General features: G+C 44.2%; 1 protein-coding gene across 1 annotated transcript in view; it reads left to right on the forward strand.

Annotated features, from left to right (window-relative positions):
* Nucleotides 1–2,033: 2,033 nt before the first annotated feature.
* The window catches only part of ANXA2 (annexin A2), a 42,825-nt gene continuing 22,996 nt past the window's right edge, over nucleotides 2,034–21,862 (forward strand). Inside the window, exons 1-3 of the mRNA XM_077472486.1 lie at nucleotides 2,034–2,176; nucleotides 15,256–15,314; nucleotides 15,458–15,560. Coding sequence (XP_077328612.1) covers nucleotides 15,267–15,314; nucleotides 15,458–15,560 — 151 coding nt within the window. The 5' untranslated portion in view covers nucleotides 2,034–2,176; nucleotides 15,256–15,266. The remainder of the gene's footprint in view (nucleotides 2,177–15,255; nucleotides 15,315–15,457; nucleotides 15,561–21,862) is intronic.

Here is a 21,862-nt window from a genome sequence, read left to right on the forward strand (position 1 = left end):
CTTCTATATGCAGCCACCCCACCGCTCCTCCTGTCCTGCTTCTCTCTGCTGCTTCCCCTGGGCTCTCCACCGCACCCATACTCTCTGCCATCCCGTGCTCTCTTCCACCTCCCCCCATGTTCTCCAAGGCACCCATACTCTCTGCCACCCCCCCATATTCTCCACCTCCCCCCCATGCTCTCCACCTCCCCCCCATGCTCTCCACCTCCCCCCCCATGCTCTCCACCTCCCCCCATGCTCTCCATCTCCCCCCCATGCTCCCTGCCACCCCCCGTACTCTCCACCTCCACCCCATGCTCTCTGCCACCCCCCCCCCATGCTCTCTGCCACCCCCCCCATGCTCTCTGCCACCCCCCGTACTCTCTGCCACCCTACATGCTCTCCTCCTCCCCCCATGCTCTCTGCCACCCCCCATGCTCTCTGCCACCTCCCCCCCATGCTCTCTGCCACCTCCCCCCCATGCTCTCTGCCACCTCCCCCCCATGCTCTCTGCCCACCCCCACAACCCCCCCCCCCCCCGTGCGCCATGCCGCCCTACCTGTGCTCTCCAGCTCCCCACATGCTCTCCACCTCCCCCTATGCTCTACGCTGCCCCCCTGTGCTCTCCTCTTCCTCCCTGTGTTCTCTGCCTCTCCCCTGTGCACTCTCCCCACCCTGTGTTCTCAAGGTTCTTCCCTGTGCACTCTCCCCACCCTGTGTTCTCAAGGTTCTTCCCTGTGCTCTCCAACCCCCCATGCTCTTTCCTGGTCCCACCTCACCCCCTCCCCCTCTCAGGGGATCTGTCAGGAAGGACAGTGGGGAAAGGGCCGGTTAACATGTCATGGGCTGCTCAATGCAAAATGCCCGGGCCTATCTCACACTGACAGAGTGTGTGACAAGGAGAGCCGAACAGCTCCATCTCCTCACAGGAGACATTTATACATGCAATTAGGGCACTGATCATCAGTGCCCTGATTACAATAGCGGCACCAGTGCCAACAAAGAGTACCCACCAATCAGTGCCCTGATTACAATAGCGGCACCAGTGCCAACAAAGAGTACCCACCAATCAGTGCCCTGATTACAATAGCGGCACCAGTGCCAACAAAGAGTACCCACCAATCAGTGCCCATTAGTGATGCCAGTCTGTGCTGGGTATCAGTCCCACCTATCAGTGTTCATAAGTGTGACATATTAGGGCCACCTCATCAATGCCCACCAGTGCAGCCTATCAGTGCCGTATCATTAATGCACATCGCTGAAGGAGAAAAATTACTTAATTACCGACACTAAGTAAAATAAAACTTACTGACACTAAGTAAAATAAAATTAAAAAAAATTATTATTTTTTTCGTAAAAAAAACAGCAGTGATTAAATGCCACCAAAAGAAAGCTCAATTTGTGTGAAAAAAAAAGTGCTAAAAATGAAATCTGGGTATAGTGTAGCATGACCCAAAATGTGACAGCACAGAAAGCTGAAAAATGGCCTTGGCAGGAAGGGGGTGTAAGAGCCCTGTACACAAGTGGTTAACGTTCATGTGAGTGTAAAGGCAGGCGTCCCTATACTTTAGGTAATATAGTGTACATTAATAGGTAGGCGACATATATCGATACAATGCCGTTATCACATGCGTGTTCAACAGATCTTTAGAAATCCGACCTTTCTTTTCCAACGATTTCTATGGTCAGATTTACTCTTTAGTTTATCTAAAATAAACACACAAAAAAAGTTTCCTTAACTTTAAAGTTGTGATCACAATCGGGAAAGCACAGGATACTCCTGGAGGATGAATGAGACAAGCAGACTTGGCACATTACATCCTGTCCTCATTGGTTATGATTACACTGTACAAGTATGGGAAGATTATAACTATAATACATAACATAGAACTGTGTGATCGCCGTTCTAGGTACATACAACTAAGGCACCTTTCCTTTGTACTCGAGCGCACCCCCACTCTACGATGGAACAGTCCGCGATGGCCAGCGGCCTCAGTGCCCGGGATGGTCCATAACGGAAAAGTGTGGGGGGGAGGCGGAGGTGATCAGGGCGGGTACAGAGGGTTGTTCTGCGGAGTTGGGCTAGACTTTACACGTGGCCGCCTGTTAAATGCCACGCCCGGTGACTGGAGAGCTCAGAGCGCTGAGAGATCGGAGGAGATCCCACTACTTCCAACCTTGTGCAGCACAGGAGCAGGTAATACTACTACCCATACCACTCACTGAATAGGCAATACTGATCACTGGGACCACATCATACCTATCACTGATTACTGGAACCACATCATAACTATCACTGGGACCACATCATACCTATCACTGATTACTGGAACCACATCATAACTATCACTGGGACCACATCATAACTATCACTGATCACTGGGACAAGGTAATAATACTACTCACTGATCTATGGGACTAGATCATACCACTACTCACTGATCACTGGGACCAGGTAATACTACCCATACTACATTACTCACAGATCTCTGGGACCTGCTAATACTACTTGCTGTGAAGGGACAACCTGTTCTGGGGGGCTGCCTCACTTTCTGTGTTCAGGTTATATATTCATTATGTGTGTGTTCATTGATGGATGTTGGACCCTTCCTCCTTATCCTTACCAGTTGCATCCTATGTAGTTGGGGGACCCCCATCACCTCCGATTTGGGGTGCTGATTGTGGTGGGATTAGTGGTCCTTTGTGATGGGGAGGGAGGAAGAAGCACGACTTGTGAATCAGCAAATGTCTTCCATCTAGTAAAGAGAATTGCTGCATTCACTCGCCCCACCCTGATGTGTCCATTCATTTCTGTCTTCATTCATCAATGTCACATCTGGGGCTCCAGGGCTGTATAGTCTGCAGAGTTCAGTCCTGTCCCTGAAAAGTTCAAAATTTTTGGGACTTTTATCAAATGTGAGAATACAGAATGAATGAATGAGCTCATCCAGTACATTTGTGCAAAACAACATTGATGATTTATTTTATTACAAATATTTATATAGCATGTATAGATGCCATCCAATCATATCGGTACTAGGTGTGTCTGTATGTAATAAACACAGATGGTCCCGGCTATCCTGCACACTCCCTGTCTCCCCAGGGCTGGGTCATTCATTCTCATACTGGAAGTCCTGCTCCCTCTAGATACTGTCACCATAAAAGCAAAATATTACTAACCGCATGTGCGATGTACATTTGTGGGACCCTGGATGATCCTTTATCGGCTATATTAGACTCCGGGTCCTCCATTGATTTTCCTACTTCAGAAGATATTTGCACTTTGAGCTGGCATTATGAGGGCATCAGGCTGCAGGGGGATAGGAGGAGTGGTTGATAGGGAAGGGGTCAATGGAGGGGGGTGGGGTAGGGAAGGGGTCAGTGGAGGGGAGTAGAAGTGGGTGATAGGGAAGGGGTCAGTGGAGGGGGGGTAGGAGTGGGGGTACAGAAGGGCTCAATGTAGGGGAGTAGGAGTGTGGGTGATAGGGAAGGGGGCAATGGAGGTGGGGAAGGGGTCAATGAAGGGGGGGTGGGGAAAAAGTCAATGGAGGGGGGTAGGAGTGAGGCTATGGAAGGGGTCAATGGAGGGGGTAAGAGTGGGGGGCAACAGAAGGGGTCAATGGAGGGGAATAGAAGTGGGGGTACGGAAGCAGTCGATGGAGGGGAATAGAAGTGAGGTAGGGTAGGGATCAGTGGAGGGGAATAGAAGTGGGGGGGTAGGGAAGGGGTCAGTGGAGGGGAATGGACGTGGGGTAGGGGTCAATGGAGGGGAGTAGAAGTAGGGGGTACAGAAGGGGTCAATGGAGGGGAATAGACGTGGGGTAGGGGTCAATGGAGGGGTATAGAAGTGGGGGGGTATGGAAGGGGTCAATGGAAGGGAATAGACGTGGGGGGGTACGGAAGGGGTCAATGGAGGGGTGCGGAAGGGGTCAATGGAGGGGAGTAGAAGTTGGGGGGGGGGGGTATGGAGGAGGTAGGAATGGCAGGGTGGGGATGTGACAGATGAAGGATGGGTAGTAGTGTGTGTTGGGGGGGGGGGATGTGGTGGGGGTTGGAAGGTGTTGAAGGGAATGGGGGCCTGTCATCTGAGCTATTGTTAAGGGAGTGGTATGCAGTATTCTGTCTCCATACTGAGCGTACCCCACAGTTTGTGCCTGAGATCCAGAGCTGTATTCTTGGGAATTAACAAATCCCATCCAATAGAAACATGTCTGCATATCCTTTAAAACAGTATATCTTTCCCCCTTATCTCAAAGATGGCCATACATAGCAAATATTTGTCTTGTTGAGAAATCCTAGATTCTTCTATCTGTACTAAGCAGAGTGGATGGAGGAATCTCCCCTGCTAGCTATTGTATTCAGAAAGCCACAGCTGTCTGAACACCCGCACATTGCCTGCATCTCATTGGCTGCTGTAACTGTTCATCTGACAGTTTTACACCCAACTTCTTCAATTTTATTTTCTTCATAACTTGTTGACCGGAAGGTGCTGACAGACCACCCACAGCTCGAAATCTGCCGAAATTCAAGCCGTGTATGGTCCGCTTATGCCCATTCATTAAAGTCTGGTCAGCATACAACGCCAGCTCTGGTCCTAACATCCCAGCTAACAATGTAAGAACTTGATATTTACATATATTTTCTTTTTTCTGAAATGGAGGAGTGAATTGAATATCTTGCATACGCTGCTAATCTTATAGAACCGCAGAGAGAGAAGTGGAGTGAATGAGCAGGATAGGTGTGGCAGAATGAGGTACAAGCTGGCACCGTGCCTCCTGCAGGCTCGAGTCACATTCAACCATTGAGTGGGCGGATTTAACCAGTTCCAACACAGAAAGATTTGTTGTAGAATGATCCCTTTGGTGAAATGTATAAAACTTCCTAACTTCATGAATTTATAACTTCACTGTTTAGTATTGTGAGCTTTTATACCAAATGATCATACTGGGGGAACATTTTAACAAACTTAAATAAATGTGCATCTGTATCTAAAGTCTACATCTCTCCTGAAACCTCAGAGTTGTGGACCTCTGAAGTCTTCTCCTTTTTTGCTGATTCTCTGTACCCCACCTAGCAGCCCCCCGAGTGCGAGATTTGAGCTCAGCATGGATGGAGAACAGACTATTCTAGTCATGTCTGCCACACCCAAGTTACGAATTGGCAAATTGTACCTCTCTGTATGAAAGGCGGCGCACACATGCATCATTACCCGTCAAGTGTTAACCCCCTTGGTAACATGCCCAGGCAGGAATCCAGCCACAAAATAGGAATATTTTAGTTCAGAACTGTTCTAGAAGTTTCTAAATTTCATGGATTTCTGGAAATATGGAGCAATTGGTTACTGTTGGAGAATGATAGTTCTGCTAGGTTTCCGGATGATTCGATTATATGCTATACATATGGTATGTGGAAAGCAATGTACAAGAACACGGGGACCTCTTCTAGCGTCTCATCCGGGGCTTCCTACATGTATGGCTGTTCATATGAGTATACACAGACTCGGTCTGGCACTAAAGCCTGCCATATGTTGCTCATGTTTTAGCCCATTACTGCCAAATCGGATGAAACTGAAGCCATGGGGGGGGGGGGGGGGGTCCTGTTGGCAGCAAATTGGTAGCTGCCCAGTCAGTATTGGGGTATTTTTATAGTGTAACTTCACTTTTGTTGGGTGATCTACGTACATTGCAGGAATTATAACGGCCTTTGTTGCAGATTCCCACCTTTTTTGTTTTTCTGAAGAAATCCATGTTTGTTCCTCTGTGCCCCTGTACTAAGTGGGTATAATGGGAGTGGTTTCATAATTAGCAGTCCGCTGTGCAGCTGCAGAGCATTAATGAGGAAAATGTCAGGGACTGAATTAGGTGTGGTTTCCTATTGGGAGTATCTCTCCAAAAATGCATTTTTTGTTGCAAGGGATGCCTGAAATCTGACCTGTACCTTAGTGCAGATTTCTGGGGAAATTGGTGAGCCAATCACACAAGCAGGAAATGTTTCTGGGGCGTGGTCAGTAGACACTCTGTGTACAGAATAACTCCAGGTAGCCATATTGCATTGCATTTTGAGAAAAATACAGCGGCTGCAGATTAAAAAAGAGAGGTAATTTTTAATAACATTGAATTACAATATAACTTATGTTGCAATTGTATATGTTATATCTTTTTTCTTTATTTACCACCCCCCCCCCCCCCCACAAAAGTGGAGTTACCCTTTAATGATCTGCAGGTGCTGGGGCTGTCAGACTAAAACGGCCAAAAGAGATGATTTCTCCATCCACGCTGTTTAGGGTTCGCTTTGATTCCTGGTTAGATTTGTTCTGTCCGGGTGTGTGGCTAGCCACCCACAGCAGCTATGGCCATTAATCTAAGACCCTGTATGCCTGTGTATGGGAGGGCTGTGTAAATTGTTCTGGGATACCTGGTATTATTAAATAGAAATTGCAGGTTAACAAATGAAACCAAAGTGTGAGCTCCAAATGCTACCCAGAAAACACTGCAGCTATGCTAAATGTAAAAGTGACCTGTTTACCTTTGTTTAAAGTGTGCTCTCCTGCTTAGTGTGGTCAGTTTTTACTAGGAAAAAAGAGGGACTGGTGGGAACATCAGGCATTTCACATAAAGGAAGCAATACAAAGAGTGCAGAATACTTTCTCATACAAGTACATGATACAGCAGGCACATATCAGGAATATAAAGTGTTGGGGTATAAAAACACTTTAAGTTCTGTATGATTCACAGCAGACAGAATCCAGAGAGAACATCACAGTGTCACTGGGAGTATACTTTCTAAACGTGTGTTATGTAATGTGTTCTTGTTCTGCATCCTGTGCTATCCAGGCACATTCAGACTTTCAATCAGGTTTTCACTGATTGTGTAAGAGACAGCACACAGTCCCCAGTGAGAGTTTTGAGAATTGCTATTATGCAATGCAGCATACATTATCAGATTGTCTGTTTACTGACAAGGGGGTTGGATGGGCGGGTCTTACAGTAATGCTAGATTATCAACTGAACTCCAGGAATTACAAAAAATGCCACCCTTTTGGTGGTACACACACACTCTGCAAGCATTAAATGATCATTAAAGCAGAACCTGACCCACAAAGTGAGTTGGTTGTTTATAAAGGGCCCCCTCCCTTCCTAGGCAGAATTGCATTTTTGTTCTGAGTTTAGGCGGCATGATTGGGCATACAAAGCGGCCGGAGGGTGAGCCCAGTGCATCTTCAGTAGCTGGCAGCCAGCCTATGATGGCGACACAGGACCCAGTGTACAGTGGGGATGGAAAGTATTCAGACCCCCTTACATTTTTCACTCTTTGTTATATTGCAGCCATTTGCTTAAATCATTTGAGTTCATTTTTTCCCTCATTAGTGTACACACAGCACCCCATATTGACAGAAAAACACAGAATTGTTGACATTTTTGCAGATTTATTAAAAAAGAAAAACTGAAATATCACATGGTCCTAAGTATTCAGACCCTTTGCTGTGACACTCCTATTTAACTCAGGTGCTGTCCATTTCTTCTGATCATCCTTGAGATGGTTCTACACCTTCATTTGAGTCCAGCTGTGTTTGATTATACTGATTGGACTTGATTAGGAAAGCCACACACCTGTCTATATAAGACCTTACAGCTCACAGTGCATGTCAGAGCAAATGAGAATCATGAGGTCAAAGGAACTGCCTGAAGAGCTCAGAGACAGAATTGTGGCAGGCACAGATTTGGCCAAGGTTACCAAAAAAAAATGTCTGCTGCACTTAAGGTTCCTAAGAGCACAGTGGCCTCCATAATCCTTATATGGAAGACGTTTGGGATGACCAGAACCCTTCCCAGAGCTGGCCGTCCAGCAAAAACTGAGCTATCAAGGGAGAAGAGCCTTGGTGAGAGAGGTAAAGAAGAACCCAAAGATCACTGTGGCTGAGGCCCAGAGATGCAGTCGGGAGATGGGAGAAAGTTGTAGAAAGTCAGCCATCTCTGCAGCCCTCCACCAGTCGGGGCTTTATGGCAGAGTGGCCCGACAGAAGCCTCTCCTTAGTGCAAGACACATGAAAGCACGCATGGAGTTTGCTAAAAAAACAAACACCTGAAGCACTCCAAGATGGTGAGAAATAAGATTCTCTGGTGTGATGAGACAGAACTTTTTGGCCTTAATTTTAAGCGGTATGTGTGGAGAAAACCAGGCACTGCTCATCATCTGTCCAATACAGTCCCAACTGTGAAGCATGGTGGTGGCAGCATTATGCTGTGGGGGTGTTTTTCAGCTGCATGGACAGGATGACTGGTTGCAATCGACGGAAAGATAAATGCGGCCAAGTACAGGGATATCCTGGGCAAAAACCTTCTCCAGAGTGCTCAGGACCTCAGACTGGGCCGAAGGTTTACCTTGCAACATGACTATGACCCCAAGCACACAGCTAAAAGAAGGAAGGAGTGGCTTCACAACAACTCCGTGACTATTCTTGAATGGCCCAGCCAGAGCCCTGACTTAAACCCAATTGAGTATCTCTGGGGAGATCTAAAAATGTCTGTCCACCAATGTTTACCATCCAACCTAATAGAACTGGAGTGGATCTGCAAGGAGGAATGGCAGAGGATCCCCAAATCCAGGTGTTAAAAACGTGTTGCATTTTTCCCAAAAAGACTCATGGCTGTATTAGATCAAAAGGGTGCTTCTACTAAATACTGAGCAAAGGGTCTGAATACTTAACGACCATGTGATATTTCACTTTTTCTTTTACTTTCCGTCCCCACTGTATGTCACCCGAAGAGTGGATCATTTATTGATCGGAGCTTTAACAAGAGCTGGGCGATTTTCAAAAAAAAAAATCTGCGATTTTAAAGAAAAAAAAAAAAACATGATTTTGAGTTTTTAGGCGAGGCCGTGGCTTCGGCCTAGTTCGCAGATGCGGCCTCACCTAAAAATTCCTGCTCACAGCACCTCAGGACCGGCGCGGTGTCAGCGCCGGTCCTGGTGAAAAAATAAATAATCTAAAAATATCAATTTGCTGAAATTTTTAATCGGTTTGACCTCTCAACTCGATTCAAGATTTAAATAGTTTTTTTTTTCCCCCCAGCCTTAGCTTTAACTAGTGTTTTAGAAAGCTTTAACAAAGCATGTCCGAAGCCTTGTGGAAGCCAAATCAAGTGTAAATAAGCCCTTATAAAGTTAAATTTGACAGAATATCTTGTATTTTGTCAATTGTTGAAGAAATCCGCTTCATTTCATATGCTGTCTACAGTCCAGTAGCGTATTTAGAAGAACAGGGGAGGAGGAGGTCAGGGGCGATCAGTGATTTTCTACTAAGGAAATCCATAAAGGCTTTCCGGAATTCCTGAAGACAAATGATGATAATGTTGGGCCATCACATTAGTGCATAGTTCTGTAGTGCTGAATTAGCTCCACTATCTACTTTGGTATTTCAGTTGAAGTAGTGAATGTGCAATATGTGAAAGTGCTGTGTAAATTGCTGGCTATGTATAAATGGCTGAAAAAAATAAAATAATACATTCCTTCATATAGGGCCTCCTTGTTAGGCATTTCTCTTTATCATCTATGCTCTATCTGTGCTTAGCTGATCACTCTATGTATATCAAAGGATTGGCTATGATGGGAAAATAAGCAGCGGGAGTATACGCTGAACTTGTACAGACAGGCCCTTCATGAGGGAAGCGCCCGTTTTTGTACATGTCTGTCGATCAGTTCTTGGCACTGAATCCTGAACATTCCATGTCTTCCTGATCACTGCTTTCTGAAAAAATTCTAGTTGCTGAAATCAGGGTTGATGCACATTGGACGCTCCCTAGACACCTTTCTCCTGGCAGCACGACGACGCTGGTAAACGCATGTGTCGCATTTAGATGTGTCAAGCACTTGGGCATTAATTCATTTAATTGGCCAGAATAATCATTTTTTATGTTCAGGCACTAAACACGCCTTTAATGCGCATTTCTGCCGCGCCATTCATTTTTCTGCCAAAGCTCTCCTCTCCTGAATGTAACTGCTCTGTTTTCAAGAGAGGAGCATTTTGCTGCCTCTGAACGCTGTCACTGCTGCTCCTAAACTCTTGATAAGAGTCTATAGACATTTATTAAGTTGTGTTCAGGGACTTTGGCAAAAAAAACACCAAAAGCCCCAAAAAATGTGAGTTTAGTTAGGAGTAGCGGTGTGCATCAGGCCTAACCATTTTATACCGTGTGGGAAGAGTTCTGAAAGTCAGCCCTGCAGACTTTCTATAGTAAATAGACATGATCACCCAACTGCTGATCATAAGAAGCAATGCTTTGGTTTGTCTCATTACCTGCTAACACTGCTTATGATGTGGCAGCATTGTAAGTAAAGCTCACCACACACACACTAGAATCTGATTGTACAATCTCCTTTATATCCAAGAACGATGTACTGCAATAGCATGCCTGATTGTTTAGGTAGGTCCTCCATATTACATAGTTCTGGTAAATTCACAGTTGATTTTATGGTCAGCTTGTAACATGCATGGAAACTCTAAGGCAAATGAGTCAGGGTTTTTTTTTTTTTTTTTTTTGTTTCCTTTTCATTCAACCAGAAGGTTGATTTCCAAAAAAAAATCAAAAACTGACTTGAATTTTCCGCATACTCGCTCAATGTGGATGGGGGAATCCTCCCTGCTGAGTTCATGTATTCTGACAACGGGGAGACTTCCCTGCTGCCAGAATACACAGATCAATGTTGCGGGATATAGCCTGCAACGCTGATCGAGCAGAAAAAAAAAATCGGACAGGGCGGTTGATGGGGCGATTGCTGTACAACCTCCCTGCCCATACATGGATCAGAATATAGACGGTCCTGCTGAACCAGCCACATTTTTATCCCTGTATGGCCAGCTTAACCACTTCAGCTCCGTAAGATTTCCACCCCCCCCCCCTTTTCTGATCAGGCCAGTTTTGCAATATGGCACTGTGTTACTTAAATGACAAAATTTTTGTCCTTTTTTTTTTCCACACAAATAGAGCTTTCTTTTGGTGGTATTTGATCACCACTGCGATTTACACTTTTTGTGTGCTATAAACAAAAAAAGACTGACAATTTTGAAGAAGAAAAATAGTTTTTAATTTCGGCTATAAAACATTTTTTTTAAATTTTAAAAAATGTGTAAAAATAAAGAATCTAATTTCTTCATCGATTTATGCCAATATGTATTCTGCTGCATGTTTTTGGTAAAAAAAAATAAAAACAAAAAAAAATCTCAATAAGCGAATATTCATTGGTTTGCACAAAAGTTATAGCATCTATAAATTATGGTATATAATTATGGCATTTTTATTTATCTTTACTAGAAATTGCAGTGATCAGTGACTTGTAGCGGGACTGCAATATTGTGATGGACAAACTGTCACTATTGCAACTTTTCTGGGGACCAGTGACACTAATAGAGTGATCAGTGCTAAAAAAAATATGCACTGTCACTATACTAATGACACTGGCTGGGAAGAGGTTAATATCAGGGGCAATCAAAGGGTTTACTGTGTGCCTAGCTGGTGTTTTACTGTAGTATGGGAGGTGCTTTTACTAGGGGAAGGCATGGATCCATGCCTTCTTTACTGACAGAACAGTTATCTGCCTGTGTATCAAATGATCAGCGGGTGCCAGCAGATATCGGGTCCCCTGGACCTGCTGATCAGCTCCTGCTGTGTAGAATCACAGCAGGAGCGACCCGGTGGTGGCACACACTCGTGCCCCGGAAGTGCAGGATCGTGTGTGTATATCAGGGGCGGACACACGCACACGTTTCTATTGGCTTAGAAGGTACTGGAGCGGTGGGGCAGCTATAATCTCTGGATTTTTAGACCAAAAAGATGCCAGTAAGGGACATTTCAGAGACAGATGTAAAAAAAAAAAAAAAAAGCACAGATTTTTACATACTGTCCTTGGTTTTACTGAGCCTGGCAACCCTGATGGGGCCCTCAGGCAGTGGCCGAATGGTCAGTCCGCCCCTCGTGTGTGTATGTGTGTGTTATATATATATAATTACACACACACACACACGTCGTCCTGCGCAGAGCAGATGCCCTGTAGCAGTAAAACTACTATTAAGTGGTAAAATCAAGGCTGGATAATTGAGGTCAAGCAATAACTTACGGTACAAGGCATTTGGCTGTTGGGAATGCTTTGGTGTAGAAGGGAAAGGTTTAGGTAATCTCAGGTATATAGCTGAGCTCTTAAAGTGGGTGAAGTGGTGTTCACATTCAAAGCTGAGGCCACAGTAGCTCTCTTGTATTTGGAATCCAGCTCTAAGGTATTGCCAGTAAAATAAATAAAGTTGAATGGGCATCCTATGAATGATTATGGCGAAGGGCAGCGGTGAGACAGTCAGTCAGATAATCACCAGTACTACTTATCTGAGGGAAAACAATAGTCAAATTTTTCTGTCTGTTGAATATTTCCTCTGAAAGCTGTCTATGATGGTGTCCTGAGTGCACTGATGACAGGAATGAAATTATCACCCAATCTAACCAAAAATGTCTGTAGTAGATAACTGTTGACCTCAGAACTCAAGGTAATTGTAGTGAAGGATGCATGTCGGCTCCCTTTTTAAGAAGATAAAAACAATCAAACCTAAAACTAGAAGTGTGTGTGGACGTTGCTCTTTGTCTATGTTGGTGGTAGACAAACAGCTCTAAGCTTTAATGGATTATTGGTTAGCCTTGCAACGCTGTGTGGTCGGGAGAGTTCTTAGGACACTTCCACATGGCAAACAAGTATTGGCAGTAGATATGTCCTGATGATACGTTCGCACCATTCGTAAGGCACTGCAAGGCTTTGGTTGGAGTACTGTGCTTAGGCTCACTACATGCAAATATAAAGTCCAGGCAGATACAAAAATGTAAATTTAATGTGTTTATGGATTTAATAAAACATAACCAAATCTATCTTGATATCCTGTAATCCCGGGTCAGTATCATTGTAAGCCAGTCAGGCTCTGTTACATAACGCAGTGCAGCCCATCATACACGAGAGCTTCTGGAGTGGAAGAGAAATGAGTGGATTATTAAAGCCTAGTACGCGGGCCGAATGTCAGCCAGCATCAGCCGATTCAATAGAAATCAGCCGACATTAAGCTGATGTGTACTTTAGCCAGTCCGTCAGAAGCCAAGCATTCGGCTGCCTTCTGTCGGTGGGGCATGACTGAAAAAGGTCTGCTGACCGGCACCCTATCAGCCCTCTCAGATAATGGCCATCCCCCTGTCAGAACACAATAGAACAGCAGGGGAGATCGCTGTACTAATCTCAGATAGTTAGTACAATGGCTCCTCCTGATCTGTCAGTTTTTGTTTCGTTCTGCCCTGCTGGGTTAAATGGAAAAAGAAAACTACTAGTGTGTACCGGGCTTTTATTAGAGGTTCATTTATTGTCCTATCCCAGAATGGGGCAGATCATAGACCAGGCTGTATTGTTCAATGGCAATGTAGCCTTTAGAGATCTCTAAAGATATGCCTGACCTTTCTGTATTTGAATCGCAAGACATAATAATAGCCAGAATTAGAAATTCTTTGACAGTTAAAATTTTCAAATGCATATTTAACTTGTTTAACAGTTTTCCCGGAGGTCTACTTTTAATAAAGAGATTCCCTTGTTGCATGCTCTTTTGACTACTGAGCGATTCACCAGAATATAGTGAGATACAGGGTCCCAAATTCTCTAGGATTTCTATGAATGAAATGTGATTTATGAATCGCATTCCAGTGGATGAATGAAAGGTCTGCCTACTCCATTTATAGATTGCATTTCACTGATATAAACTATAGTATGGCTTCTATGAATGGAGGAGGGGATGGAAAGAGCGGTCATAGATGACACTCTTGATGGGTGCCTGTCGCTTCTAATAACCCTTGCTGCACCAGAAGAATAAGGTAGCGGGGGCAGGGGTAGAGATTGGAGGGGACCATTTCAAATAATCCTGCAGCCAGCAGCACAAGGGACACATCTATTGACTACACACAACTTCACTAGTTCTGATTTTTAGCACCTAATTGTATAGAGAGTGTGTAATTAGATACAACCTGTGTATAATAGCCAATAATCCCAATGCTCAGAATAACTTGTTCTTCTAATGAAGCTCTGTACAGAATGGAGGTTGCTAGCAATGCTGGAATTATTCTCTTAATTCAGAAGAGAATTATACAAACCTGTAAGGTATTAGGTGGCCTATCAGATGCTTCCTTTGCTTTTCATAAACATATTTTTAGAATTGCAATAAGCGTCTGATTTTTCTTTTTTTGTAATCATACCATTTCTGGAAAGTATGAAGCGTATTTCACAAGAGGTTATTAAAAAAAAGAAAAAAAGAAAAAACCATAAGATCAGTGTTTTATGTAAAGTCTTGATAAGACTTGATTTGGTTTGTATGTGTTCACTTCAACATTGTGTATTAGTTGTGAAAACGCAGATTTGTAACAATTTTATTTATACTGATACAAATGTCAGAATACGCTTGATTCATTTGCTATATAGTTTTCATGGGTGTTTAAAGCACTTTATTTGAGCAGCATCTGGAGTTTTTAATGTAGATTGTTTCATAGCAAAGATATTTTATGTATTTGCATGTCTCTCTTGCGTAACAAATCCAGAAAATATAAAGGGGTTTATCCTTTAAACTGATTTTAAGGGCATTTTTTTTTTTCTTCAATCAAAACCATTGCACAGAGCAGCCCTGATCCTCCTGTTAGGCCCTCCCCTCCTGCCAAGTGCCCCCCCAGGGCAAGCAGTTTGCAATGGGGACACTCAAGCAAGCTGGTTCACAAGCTTGCGGCTCTGTGTGTCCATAAAGAAAATTTTATTCGACTTGGTTTTTGTATAGCGTTGTGATATCCATTGACAAGCACAATAAATCTGTGAATAGATTCTGCACTGTACCATAAAGGGATGTGTTGGCCCCTCTTCCCTTATTTAGTGTTAATATTAGGCACTGGGTGGGGTGTGCCTCCTAGTACTTGAATCAATTTAAATGATGCTGTCTTTTCTGGTGATCAGCAAGCAACGTGTATAGTATTAACTCTGAGCCATATGATTTAAGTATGCCGGTAGGGAGGGATGGCAGTTTAGTAGAATTAAAGTGTGATGTGTTGGGTGTGGCGGATTTGCTGTCACCGTAGTGGAGATGCCACGATTTTTGTAGGTGTGTGTGTGTGTGTGTGTGTGTGTGTGTGTGTGTGTGTGTGTGTGTGTGTGTGTGTTTTTTTTTATTTATTTATTATTATTTTTTTTTTTTTAAACTTTCCTTTTTCATTTTTTTTTTTCCAGAACCTGTAGCAATGGCTACCATTCATGAAATCCTAGGGAAGCTAAAACTGGAAGGAAATGTAAGTACCATGCTGCATAGTGCATACATATTTTATTTTAGAGCCCCAATAAATCTGTGTACTGCATTGAAATCCGTTCCAACTAATTCTTTTTATCCACCTAATTCCCTGTTACTGAACTGACATTCTATCTCCACCTACAGCAATCCAGCACCACCCAGCATGCTCTTGGTACTGTCAGGCCTTCCACCAACTTTGATGCTGAGAAAGATGCTGCCGCCCTGGAAACTGCCATTAAGACTAAAGGTAGGTGCCCTTTCAAAGAGGATCACACACTGGGCAGTTAGTGACGTGTTTAGCTCCAGATAAATGCTGTGGTCTGTAATGTGACAAAATGAAAGAATTTCTCAAACAGCCTGGGAAATGCAAACAAAAGATAATAAGTATTGGACTTTGTATTTAATTGAAGATATTGGACTGCTGGAAAAAAGAAATCATTGTAACTTGAGCTGGCCATACATGCTTAGATTTTCCTCATTCAGCCCAGGGGCTGAACAAGAAAAAAACCTGCTACATGCTACACAGCGTAGATGGAGGAACTTCTGCAGTTTATTGTATTCAGAAAGCCGGCATGCGCGGCCGACTGAAGACCCAAACGGTGACTGCATCTGATAGGGTGCAGTCACTGTTTGACAATTTCCAATCCAGCGATAATGATGATGGGTGTATTATTATTATTATTATTATTATTATATTATATTTTATTTTTAATTTTTTGAGCTGGGAAGAGCCAACAGGGACACCCACGGCTTTCAGCCGAGTCAGCAGAAATTGGATGAAATTCAAGCTGTGTATTGTTAACAGTAGGATAGATATGACAATATGTGGCATGACTGCTGTGGTTTCAAGGTACATGGTTGACATTAGAAGAAATGTGACCCATGGATAGCGATGTGGGTGACCACTATTGCTCGTTTGGCTGGGTTTCTCCTTTGACTCACAGGCATGCAGTTAATTTTTTTACTCCTGTTTTCAGCAGGGTGTGGGCTGAAGTCCACTCCTCTGCTGACATCACAGGCGTTGGCCCAGGCATCACGTCATCACAACAGTGGAGTCAAGGATCTGCCCAGATCCATGGCATGACACCCAGTTCAGCCTCTCAGCGAGCCACTGAGGGCCTGAGCCGGACACCCCCTCCACAGCTCAATGCACCAATGAGTGAGGAGGAGGTCAGAGCAGAGAGCTGTGACTGACAGTCTGCAGCTCTCTGCTTGGGGAACTATGAGAATCGAGTGATCGGTGGTGTTCAATTGCTCGGTTCTCAGTGTAGAGGTGGCGGAGGACAGATACAGCATTAGACCGATGCTGCATCCACCTAGGTAAGTATGTTTCAGGAAAAAAATATCTTTTACTTCTCTTTTAATATAATATAGTTACTAACATTATTGCTGCTTATAAAGCTTACTGCAGTTGATTACTTGAAGCTCTTGTCAGGATTATTGCGTTGTGTCTGGTTTTGCTCTGCACAAAGTCCAGTGGACTGTGACCTGCATTCTCTGCTTTATTGCAGCAGAAAATAGTTCAGGCGCTGGCACTTTTTATCAGATGTCAGGGTTAAACTTCTTAAAGATATAAGTAAATACATTCCTGCTAAATGCAATACTTCTGTTGAGTATCCCGTGCCCAGCACTGGTGTCTCTCTTGTGGTTACAGAGGAGTTCTGACTTGTCTATGTTGATTTCTTCTGATATTGCATAATATAACTTGCTGATCTCCATAGTGTTTCTTAGGCCTGGTTTATGTTATATTCTGACAGGAGAAGATCAGCGTTAACAACTCACCTAAGTTGCATTCTTTTCAAACCAGTTTAGCAGTGTTTGATGTTTATTTCATTGGCCAGATTTTTTATTTATTCTGGCTATTGAAATGAATGAACGCTAAAAATGCTAAACTCACCTAGTGTTCAGGCGCGTTTAGCAGTATCAAGCTTTTTTTCTTTTTTTTTTTTGCCAAAATACTGTTGCTCCTGGATGCACTGGCAGTGGGGTTTTTTTTTTTTTTCCTGCCACTACACGCGGCTAAAACCCTATATGTCGGTGATGGTGAACCTTGGCACCCCAGATGTTTTGGAACTACATTTCCTATGATGCTCATGCATTCTGCTGTCTAGTCGAGCATCATGGGAAATGTAGTTCCAAAAAATCTGGGGTGTCAAGGTTCGCCATCACTGCTATATGTGCACGGATACATAGGCTAACGGATGGGGAAAAACTCCAGACGTCACTAGGAGCAGCTGTAAAAACATCCTGTATGCATGCGGATTTATAGTTTAGTCACTAAGAAGAATTACCGTATATACTCGAGTATAGGCCGACCCGAATATAAGCCGAGGCCCCCAATTTACCCCCAAAAAAACTGGCAAACTTATTGACTCGTGTATAAGCCGAGGGTGAGACATGCCTGTCCATCCCTGTGTGTGTGTCCGTCCATCCCTGTGTGTCCGTCCATCCCTGTGTGTCCGTCCATCCCTGTGTGTCCGTCCATCCATCCCTGTGTGTGTGTGTGTCCATCCATCCATCCATCCATCCCTGTGTGTGTGTGTCTCCATCCATCCATCCATCCATCCCTGTGTGTGTGTGTCTCCATCCATCCATCCATCCATCCCTGTGTGTGTCTCCATCCATGTGTGTGTGTGTGTGTGTGTGTGTGTGTGTGTGTGTGTGTCCAGCCTACCTTTGTCCCGAGCCTCCGTCCCGTGCCTTGCCTCCTTGCCTCCGTCCCGTGCCGAAGCCTTGCCTCCTTGCATCCGTCCCGTGTCGTGCCTTGCCTTGCCCCCGTCCCGTCCCGTGCCGTGCCTTGCCTTGCCTCCGTCCCGTGCCCTCTTCGTCGGCGGCCATTGTAAAGTTCAAAAGCTGCGCCGCCGCCTTCGCCTGTGATAGGCGGAACACTGAATTTCCCAGCAGCCTGTGTTCCGCCTATCACAGACGTCGTATCATCCTCGTCCGTAGTACGAGGATGATACGATGTCCGTGATAGGCGGAACACAGGCTGCTGGGAAATTCAGTGTTCCGCCTATCACAGGCGAAGGCGGAGCCGGAGGCGCGGCTTTTGAATAGAATGGCCGCTGTCTGTCTGCTCGACACGCTGATCGAGCGGGCAGACAGCGATGACTCGAGTATAAGCCGAGGGGGGCACTTTCAGCCTCAAAAAAGAGGCTGAAAATCTCGGCTTATACTCGAGTATATACGGTAATTTAAAGTAATACTAAAGCTTTGCTTTTTTTTTTTCTGTTCAGTGATTTTGCACACGGCAGCCCTGACCCTCTTATTTTTGGGAGCTCCTGGCTCCTCCTCCTCGAGCAGTGCCCCCAGAGAAAGCTGCTTGCCCTGGGGTCACCGATGCATATGCGCTCACGATCTGCTGCTCTATGCATCCATAAGACTCATAGAGCCGCAGCTCTCTCCTCTTTGACTCACTGGCTGTGATTAACAGCAGTGGGCGCCAAAGGGCTCCCACTGCTGTCTCCGCCAACGAGGCGTAAGAGTCCCAATCCAGCCAAGGCTGTCGTGAACATTGCTGGATCGAAGGGGGCTCAGTTAAGGATTGGGGGGGCTGCACAAATACAGGTTTTTACCTTCATACATGAAGGTAAAAAAAAAAACCTCAGCCTGTAGAACAACTTTAACAACATCCATTTCGTAAAGTGCTATTGGTATTTTCTTGCATCTACCCTCCCTGTAAACCCCAAGAGTTAACTGTTGATCCTTTGATTGATATATATACATACCTTCTTCTTTCTTCTTTTTTTTTTCTTTTTTTATTTTTAAATCCATGGAGCTTCAGGCCATGCAAATCAAGGTCTTGTTGGTGTAAGCAATATGCACTTATTGTGATGGTTGGACTGTAGTCATGGGTGTAGCCTCCATTGTTTTGTGCTCCATTCTCCTATCTTCCTTGTTTGTCCAGTCTCCATGATTCTCTCATATTTGCTCTTGTTGGCAAGCAGTCTGGTCCCCTCCTTCCTCTGCATTCCAGGTGTCCTCCATAATGGGAAATGGCCGCAATTGTTAGAGGTCCTAGGAGAGTCATATCGAGGGCAATTGTGGCAGAGATGTGTACACAGAGGAGCTGCTGTACCTGGGCCAGTAAAACCAGAATATGCTCCAGGAATAGAGGAAACTGCTCAGATTTCCTCTTGGCTCTGCTTTTACTTATTTATATCGTAATGGAGTCATGGAACAGTCTTGAATAAATAAGCTTTATATCCTTTACCACAAAAAGTGTTGGCTGTGGTAGTTCTGTGAAATGCTGCTAGACTTTATTTTTCTTCTAATTGTGGCTTAATGCATTCTGTACTGTCCTTGAGCCTTAATGGCTGCAGTTTGAAACCTAATTAGAGAAACTATTTCTTATCTGCTACAATCAGGGATGTTCATTGCTTGGAGATAATTGTATTTATTTGTTTTCTACAGAGACATGTGAGTGCAGAAAGTGCTCAGACAATGTATTATTCAGATGGCTAATAATAAAGCCCATTACTTTGCAAGCCTGTACTTTTACCCTGAGTCTTCCACCAGCCTGACCTCACATTGAGTCAGATACATACATCCCACCATTGGAATGAGTAGCCTGGGGGTCCTAGATGATGCGCTCAGTAATGGTATGCAATGCCAAGCTGCTGCAAGCAAAGCAAACAGAATATTGGCATGCATTAAAAAGAGGATCAACTCCAGAGATAAAACGATAATTCTCCCGTTCTACAAGACTCTGGTCCAGCCGCACCTGGAGTATGCTGTCCAGTTCTGGGCACCAGTCCTCAGGAAGGATGTGCTGCAACTGGAGAGAGTCCAGAGAAGGGCAACAAAACAAATAAAGAAACTAGAAGACATTAGATATGAGGATAGGTTAAGAGTACTGAACTTATTCTCTCTGTAGAAGAGATGTTTGAGAGGGAATATGATTTCAATGTACCTTACTGGTGACCCCACAATAGGGATAAAACTTTTCCACAAAAATAAATTTAATAAGACACGCATCCATTCACTAAAATTAGAAGAAAAGCAGTTTAACCTTAAACTATGTAGAGGGTTCTTCACTGTAATAGCGTTAAGGATGTGGAATTCTCTTCCACAGGCGGTGGTTTCAGCGGGGAGCAGAGATCATTAAATAAAACAAATAGATAAGCACCTCAACGACCACAGCATGCAGGAATATACAATGTAATACTGACATAAAATCACACACATTAGTTGGACTTGATGTAAAATCAGCATGTTGTACTTTAATGCCTTTGCAATTTTCTATTTCTTTGGTTTCTTGCTATTATTAATATGCAACAAGTTATGTATTTTTCCATAAGGAGGGGGTTCACATATCTGCGATTTGGATGCATGACGACATGCGAGTGTGACTGGCTTTCAGTGGAGGTTGTTCACACATGTCTGGGAAGGCCGTTTTCCACATTCCAAAAGGGTTCTGTATGTGTTTTGGGTCCGGTTCAGGTGCAAATTCAGGCAAAAATTCGGACCTGATTTTCACCTGAATCGGTGAACAGGAACACACTAGACCCCCATGCTGGGAACCACGGCTGCACATATGTGAACTCGCCCTAAGGGTTTGAGTTTTTCCATGTATGCAACAAAACGGAAACAGCAATCGGTGTGCATATGAGTAGAGATCGACCGATATATCCGCTGATATTTGGCATTTTTTAATCGGTAGCGGGTTATTGTGCTGCAAATTAGGCCAATTTATGCACTAGCCGTTTCACATGGGCAAGGAGACTCAGCGTGACTTTCAAATGACTTCTGTAATAGAAGTCACTATGCAAGTCTTTTGAAGTCTCCCCATCGGAGAGATTTTAGTCTCTCCTATCTGGGTAGCTTGCCAAGTCTGAGAACAATGCTGATAAAAGAAGCAAAGTGGTACAATGTTTCTACTTATCAAAGGAATGAACTCCGGTGTGTAGAAGATCTCAGTTTAACCATTTAAAGACTAAATATTTTCTGACATGTGTTGCTTACAAGTAAAAATCCAGTATTTTATGCTAGAAAATCACTTGGATCCCCCAAACATTGTATGTATATGTAGCACTAACCCCCGAAGGAGCTGCTGGTTATTTTTGGGCTTACCGTTACCCTTCGTTCTCCTTGTTGCACGTCTAGGGGATATCCCGTGGTAGATGGCCCAGTAACTTGAGCCTGACAATAGATCCACTTGAATGGATTTTATTTGCAAAACTCAGACAATTGAACAGTCTTTCAACTTGGGATCAGAGGGTTGGGAAAGGTAGTTCAGGTACTCTCAATGTCAAAGTACAAAAACATTAAAGAACTTGCTTACTTTGACTGCATCCAGAGAATAGCCATTCGCAGCTGGATGATCACTCGAGTTGGACAGTCCCTCTCTCACAAGGCCTAGCAGCCAACTTGGTGCTTACTCAGGAACAAAGTCTTTGTCACAGACGTTGTTGCAGAACACATAGGGAAACTAAGCTTTAGAACACTTGTAGGATACCTGGATCTTTCAGCCAGCTTGGCGATATCCACAAGACGGGATTGTCTCGGTTACTTCAGCCCTTCCAGACTCTCGTTAAGAAAACCAACCGG

This window comes from Lithobates pipiens, unplaced genomic scaffold (genome assembly GCF_037356315.1).
Source record: "Lithobates pipiens isolate NorthernLeopardFrog02 unplaced genomic scaffold, aLitPip1_a1.2 Scaffold_8, whole genome shotgun sequence".
Taxonomy (NCBI): domain Eukaryota; kingdom Metazoa; phylum Chordata; class Amphibia; order Anura; family Ranidae; genus Lithobates; species Lithobates pipiens.